Here is a 7,610-nt window from a genome sequence, read left to right on the forward strand (position 1 = left end):
ACGCTGATCAAGTGCAGATCCTACACCTGCAGGAAGGTGTCAATCCTGATGAAGTGCAAGTCATCGAGGGCATCGAGCACGGCGAGATTCTCGAAGAAGATCTCGATGAGGCTCAGCACATAGAAATTACGCAAGTGCCAATGAGCCAAATGACGACCCGCAGCGCCGGACAACGGCAACATGCTGTTACCGCGCTCGTGTTCCATGATTACGAGCGGAAAAGCGCAGAGGAGCTGAAGAATCCCATTGATCCCGAGTTCGTCGCCGCTTTCGAAGAAATGAAACAGCACATACTACTGATGGAGCACTCTATCCAAACAGAGGACGTCGTGAGTCTCAGCACGAATTTCGAAAATCTCAAGGTGAGGAAGATCTTTCTTTTCGGCCTGAGAAACGAGATTTGGCTCCCATGGCATTCGTCGAGCAATGACCAACCCCGTCTCTTTTCCAGAGTCTCGTGAACAGAACCCAGGTTTGATAGCGCAACGAGCGTCCGTTAAAAATAAGAACCATCTAGCTCCTAGCTTTGACTTCGAAAGGGAGATATGGGTGATCTTGCAAACATAGGTGTAACGCGGAGAACGAATTAGAAATATAGACTCCCGCGATCGGGCCGGAGGCGGCAAGAAGGGAAAGTGGAGCACGGTTCTATTTCTCATCATGAATACTTCTACGTACATAAAATAAACTCATGGCAATGCTTGTAAGCATGGATTTTCGATCAACAAGCTCCTCGTCGTTTTTGGCTAGACTCTCATCTTTTTAGTTAGCTTCTGTTTCGGGTCACTGATGCGTTCTTTGAACAGCGAAGCGTACCCCGCCGGCACGAATCCTCAAATCAACAGCTCTTCAGTCCCCATGTTGTTCTGCAGAAAAGCGCGGCGAACAAAAGGGGATTCGCTTGTCTCGGTGCGAATATCGCGTCGGTTCGAGATCTAGGCTCGTCGCTCGTCCGTATGCATCTGAGAGCATAATCATTATCCGACATGGCATAGTGTCGAAAGGGGATGTCGCATCGCTCGTCCCCCTCATGGAAGCATTGCGATATATCGATTGAGAGAATCGATGAGAGTTAAGACTCTGATATCCGACTTCTTCATCGAAATTCATTGCGTTACAATAATCATACAAAGAGGCACGCATTCAACAGTTTTATGTACAATTCGTGAGGATCTCCGGTCGATTCCGACTCAGGCATCTACATTCCGCGGCGGTCTCCTGAGATTTCGTTTCATGCCGTCGACAAGCCACGTTATTCCGTCTTGAATGCCCTCGCCATGAAGCGCGGAAGCACCGACAATGTTGAGCTCCCTGTTGCCAATATTGCATTCTCTGAACATGTGGCGGATTTCGGTCACCGTCGCAGATTCGGGTATGTCTTGTTTGTTGGCAATGATCAGAAGCGGAACTCCGAACAATGCGTCGTTGTCGATCATCTTTGCGAATGATTTACGTGACTCTTCTAAGCGGTCGCGGCTCGAAGAATCCACCACGTAGATGAGCCCGTGAGATTCGGCGTAGTATTTGTCCCATAGGGCTTGCAGAGATTCCTGACCGCCGAGATCCCAGAAATTTATTCGCACACCCTGCGTGTCGATCTTACCAATGTTCAGACCAACGGTCGTCGTCACCTTGTTTGGTCGTATGCCCGTGTAACCCTTGGTAAACTTTGTTTTCGTCTGTTCCAAGTAGGTGGTTTTTCCTGGAGGACGGAAAGTGACGATGTACAAATGTGTCCCGCGTAAAATCGGTAGGAGAATGGAGGAGGCATGCGACGATAATTCTATATCAGCTTGAGCTTTCCGCTCGCACTCGTTCACCAACCGGCATTGTCCAGGCCCAGGATCAGGACCGAGTACTCGTCTTTCTGTGTGAGATACTTCCAAAATCCGTAGGTCAACGTATACATTATCCCGAGAACATCCGAGGTGACAAACGATCTCGACGATTACTGCTACACAGTTATGATGAGATCAGGCCCCTTCTTCGGCTGGAATAGAATCAGTGGATTTGTGAGTCATGTTTTGGAAATTGCAGAACACAGTTCTCCTAATGCTCCGTGCACATCGCGTAAGCGGTAGATATTGAAGACCGAAAACCTTCCAGAGCGAGGAAAGATTCCCTCCAGCTTCGGAGCCCACGACATCCCCTCGTCTCTGAGAACCCGTCCTCACTCCAGCCACCTTCACTTTATCCCAAACTCCCGCTCCTCTGCTCGCAGTCTCCGGGTCTGCCTATCGAATAGCCCCACATGCTCCATGTCAGCTGATAGATGCCGTATCTGTCAAGGGGTCTACAGGGAAGCCGCTTCCGTAAAGAAATATCGGCGTCGATTTTCTGAAGACAGATGAGCGAGGAGCGGGTTGGGAACGAACTCAAAGGGGTAGTCGCCTCCCGCAATCAGCACTCACTTTCGATCCTCATGAAGACGGATGTGGATCAGATGTTCGATCGGGTCCAATACTCTCCGTGCAGCTGACTGAGAAATAATCAAGGAACGTGATGTTTCCGAATGATATGATGATTTTCATCTGCCTCGTCACTCGCTGTGGGGCTGTGCGCTCCTGAAGAGTTCGCGACGTGTGATCGGTAGCCTCGCCTCTATTGAACGACCGTCCGTATGCAGCATTCCATTGCAGGATCCTCATTACTATCCTAATGACCCGGATGAAAACCCTCTGATAAGTGCATTCATGTTATTCGTTGGCCAAGAGATCCGGCTGTCTATCGGCTCGGCCACGTGAAGCTCGCGCCAGGGAATTCCTGACATCGACCGATCCTCACTGTGAACCTGTAGCTCATCAGCTTCAATTCCGCTCCCTAAGGGGCGATAATTTTCTTCCTATCAAGACTTCCACCGCTCGCCACATCCCGCAAAGCAAGTTGGCAGGTGGCGGACATTGTTAGCCCGTTTCCTGATCTCAGAAATAGTGCTCACCGGAAGCCAGCTCTGTGATTCCGTAACTTCGATGGCAATATGATACCCGTCATGGAATAACACTTGCGTCGGGACAGGAAGGAATATTCAATACTTTATGGCGAACATGAGAACGCGCGAATCACATCTGAGATCGTCGGAGAAATATGCCTGGGATCCTCTAAAAAAAGTTCTGCTCACCGAACACACTGATCATTCTTTGACCAGGGGCTCGCTGCGGGTGAAATGTTGGGCTTCAACACAGAATATTCTGCTAAGCTCCACTCGTTCTCACCTCGGATGCCGAGAGGAGCAGGAGTCGATTCTCGATCCACCCTTGAATTCCGCGTGTCTCATGTACAGCCAACTATACAACTCATCCCTGACCAATTACCGAACGAGTTGAAATCCATCGTATCATTCCCCGACTGATATTGGGGGTCAACGCCCGTTCCTCCCTGATTGAGAGGAGAGAGCAGGTCGGGGAGAAGTCGCGGAAAATCTACTTTATTCGGTAGTCTAGATAATCTCCAGACACCTCGGAGATCTTGAGACGCACCCGAGCTCGAAAAACAGTTTCGCGAGGTTTGAACTTCGGCACGATTGATCAGGTCGATGCACTGAGCTGATGATGCCGATTGATGCCGACGAAGGGGTTGAGTGCCTCGCACGCCCAATCCTCCGGATGCAAAACGCTCGCCTCTTTGCGGCGCCGGACGGGAAGGATGCCGAGGCCTAAGGTTCGATCCTAGCTACCTGCAGATGAATACAGGTGTCGGCTATGATTCTCAAACCTCTCCGGGAGTATTCTCCCTCTAGATTCCTTTCTCGGGAGCAGTGTCCCCGCCGAGCTGAGTCAGCCGACGAACCCCCCGTGTACGGAACGTGACCGTCGAATCGGTTACAAGCGGAGCATCCACGGTCAGGAATCTTATTTTCATCTCCCAGTACCTTCACTCGACTCGATCCATTTGATGCTCAGAGAAAGGTTAGCTCTGCGGCCGGCATCACACAGACAGTCGGGGAAGTGGAGGTCGCACAGAACCGTCGTTGTGAAGGCCGCGCAAGGCTTCCCCCGGCTACAATCGATGGTTGTAGGCTCGTGTGGTGCTTGAGGAGTGCCAGTGCGAGCTTTGTTTCATAGTGCGACTGTCGGATCGGTTGTTCTAGTGCATGAAAATCATCAGCTATCCCAAGCTTCTCGAAAATCGGATCTATAGCCGCGTTTCTGAGCAGTGTATCATAACAGAAGTGCACTCCACCACAAGGGGAAGCACAGCAGTGTTTCTAATCATCCCGCTGGGCCAAACTTTCTCGAAGAAAGAAAAGCCGCGAGAAGACCACAAAAGCACAGCTTTTTGAAACCCCTTGTACCCCAGGCGAGACCCTGAAGAAGAGCAACCAATCATCCGGGGCGTTCGAGCGCCCACCGATGAAGAAGACTTGTTGGAATCAGGATCGGAACTGGAGCTGCTAAGCTTTCGCAAGCTCGATTTGACAGCTTTCCCTCCGAACTATGCGCGAACTCGCATCCGATAATAGAAATCGGCGTTTTTTTCCGGCCCGCTGTGAAGGAACCTGAATTTTTCAGCCTCATGCAATCATGCGATCGAATTCCACCGATATCTCAATCGAATTCAGTTTCTCGACTTTGAGGGTATCAAGGAGCTCGGAATACTGTCCGATACACCCTGCAGTAGATAGACTTCCCGACGGGTCTTTTCGAATCCCTTCATGGTTTTCTAGTATCTCGCGACGTCGCAACTGCTGTGGTGCCTTAGAATAGAATGTCGAGCGATTTTTCTCCCGAGATCCGTTCCCGTCTGCCCGATGCTTTCTCTAGGAGGGACTCTTATGCGCAGGATGGTTGAGTCTTCGCTGATTGCAAAGCGAGTTTTCGGCGGATATTGGCGTCGGATACACTCAGTGATTTTTTTGCTCTATCGTGAATCGTGAGCTCAGAGCTCCCGGGTGAGATCGTGTGACGAGATCCGGGAATTTCGAGGTGCATAGTGCCTTCATCTTTTGGCTCGATCTCTTCTGATCGCTGATCTGATCGTGCGTTTTTCTCCAAGATCGTCGCATTTGGTCCAACCTTGGATTACCATGAATGGATTAGACGGCTTGGAATCGCGTGGGAGATGTATTCCGAGTTCCCCTCTCAACTGAGTCGGTTTTCTTCGATTAGAACAATGTACCCCCCTCGTCTTCAGAGAATGACGGGACAGCGGCAGTATAGTTTCCCCGTCGCGAGCTGCTAACAGGGACCCATGCAACGAGATTCTTTCCCGCGATTCCATTGAGAAGTTGACGGGTCGGACTTTTGATAGGGATGAGGTTTAAGGAGGACGTTTCGCCGGAGTGACGGTACGTCGGTGTCGCCGAATCCTGGGACCGATAGGATAATGAAGGGAGGAATAGTGTTCCTGTACCCTTCACAGGAAACCACATTTTACTCGGAAAATTCATCCCATCAGAACGCAGCTCAGGAGTCCGGAGTCGAAAGGAGCCGTGGACATGGGAGGAACGGAGAGACGAGAGGGATGGAGAAATGGGAGGAATGGGCAGACAGGAGGAAAAGGGAGACAGGACGCACGGGGAAACAACAGGAATGGAAGGTGAGAGGAACGGGTGAACGAAAGAGGTCGGAGACGAGAGGAAGGGGACATGGGAGCAGCGGAGGGGCTCTAGGAGCGGAAACATCAGAGGAACAAGAGATGGGATTAGCGGGGGACTGGATAAGCGGGGGAACTGAAGGAGCGGGAACACAGGAGGAACAAGAGAGAGGAGAATTGGGGATGGGGGATCAGCGGGAACACGGGCAAAAACACGACATGGGAGAAACGGGGGGACGAGATCATTGCGAAGACGGGAGGGACAAGAGATGGGGGAACCGGGAGGCACGGGGGCACGGGAGGAACGGGAAGACGAGAGAAGCGGAAAACAAGAGTAACGGGGTGACGGAAGGAGCGGGGAAACTTGAGGGGCGGGAAGACAGGAGTAAAAAGAGATGGAGGAACGCGGGGACGAGAGGAACGGGGAGTGGGGAAATGGGGAATGAGTGGAGAAATGGGGTATGGGAGTGGGGAAATGGGGTATGGGAGCGGGGAAATAGGGTATGAGAGCGCGGAAACGGGGTATGGGAGCGGGGGAAAGGGGTATGGGACTAGGGGGGGTTGGTGGGCGGTATAAGCGCGAAAACGGAGGGACAGGGAGGACGGGGAGTCGGGAGGAACGGAGAGACGGCAGAAACGGGGAGATTTGTGGAACGAGGGGAGGGGGAGCAGGGAGACGGGTGAAGCAGGCTGACGGCAGGTACGGGGAGACGGGAGTCACGGGGGGGTGGGAGGAGTGAGGAGAGGGAAAGAAAGCGGAGAGGGGAGTTATATAGAGAGGAGGGGAGTAATGAGAGCATTGGACAGGCGACAGGGGGAAAAGAGAGATGTGAGGGAGCAGGGAATGGGAGGAAAAGAGCGTGGTAGTGATGGGGAAGGGAGAGAGCTAGGCAACGCGAGCGGGGGACGGATTCGTGGAACAGACGTAAGATGAGCCAAGACAACAGGGAAATCGTCGGAGACAGAAAAAACGGGGAGATCGAAGGAACACGGGAAGGAGAGCAGCTGGAAACCGGGAGAGATACGAACTCGGGAGGAGTAGAGGCGGCGGGAAACGAAAGAAACAAAGAAAAGGGAGTAGTGGGAGGACCGGCACTAGAACGAAAGTTGGAGATGGGAACTGCGGGATGGGGTAGGAAGGAGGAAAATGGAGATGGATGAATGAATGGCTCTCAGACGAGGCTCGAGGAGTATAAAATCTGATCTCATGACTCATGATGATAGTGATGTTTGCTCCCTGCAGAGTTTCAATCGAAAGAAGATTTGCGAGCTTTACTTCATAAACTCTTTATTCAAGCATCCGTCCTCAATGGCGAATTTTTTCACGGAAAGATTCTTCCTTTTCATGTACACGAAGTCTTCATCAGTAATTCATGCACCGTGAGATCGCCTTTAATAATTTCATTTCCGAAAAAGCGGGAAAAATTTGTAGATTTTGCGAGATAGAGTGACTTCCTAGTAATTTATGACCGGGTGGGAAAGAGCTGCGCTTTAAATTTGTTCCCCTCGAGAAAATTCCTAATCCCGAACTTCTCTTCGGCGTCCGTCAGCCATGTGTTCATCTAAATAATTGCTCCAGCGAACGGACGCATTACGAAAATACGATCTCAAGAAAAATAGATTCTGATGGATCTAATACAAAAGTATATGCATCTGCGGAAATTATCGGCGTTCCAGCTGCGACAGGACAATCGAATCTGCCTTATGCAGAACCTCACTGATTCGAGCCCCTAGGGCTCTAGGCTAACAAAGCTCCCAACAATTAGTACTCGAGTTCTGGTTGAGCTTGAGATTTGCTCAGGTGTTGTTGCACCGAACTTCGAGAGCGCGATCGATCTCGCTTGTGGTCGCACTCGGTGCGATATCGGTCGCGTTGCCATCGATCTCTTAAAGCGTGAATGCGAGCTTCTGAAGGTGCCCTCAATCGTTTCCGTTGTCACGTGAGGACGGTTCCGCATCTCCATCTCCGACTGTTCCCTCCGTTGACGCCGGATCCAAGACGTCAGACGGTTTTGCAGCATTGCGATCGCCGATGTACTATAAGACCCATCGATATGCCGCGTATTCTACGGGTTTCT

General features: G+C 51.3%; 1 protein-coding gene and 1 pseudogene across 1 annotated transcript; one reads left to right on the top strand and one right to left on the bottom strand.

The window, feature by feature from the left end:
* Positions 1–123, top strand: part of LOC114828602 (uncharacterized) — a 1,997-nt pseudogene extending 1,874 nt beyond the window's left edge.
* A 975-nt stretch (positions 124–1,098) lies between these two features.
* Positions 1,099–2,472, bottom strand: Arfrp1 (ADP-ribosylation factor related protein 1). Its single transcript, XM_003739333.2, has 3 exons — positions 2,412–2,472; positions 1,825–1,990; positions 1,099–1,702 (listed from the first exon to the last, which is right to left on the bottom strand). Exons 2-3 carry the CDS (start codon positions 1,907–1,909, stop codon positions 1,191–1,193), a joined length of 597 nt encoding a protein of 198 aa, XP_003739381.1. The 5' UTR covers positions 1,910–1,990; positions 2,412–2,472; the 3' UTR covers positions 1,099–1,190.
* Positions 2,473–7,610: the final 5,138 nt, after the last annotated feature.

The sequence above is a fragment of the Galendromus occidentalis genome, unplaced genomic scaffold (genome assembly GCF_000255335.2).
Source record: "Galendromus occidentalis unplaced genomic scaffold, Mocc_1.1 scf7180000076500, whole genome shotgun sequence".
Taxonomy (NCBI): Eukaryota; Metazoa; Arthropoda; class Arachnida; order Mesostigmata; family Phytoseiidae; genus Galendromus; species Galendromus occidentalis.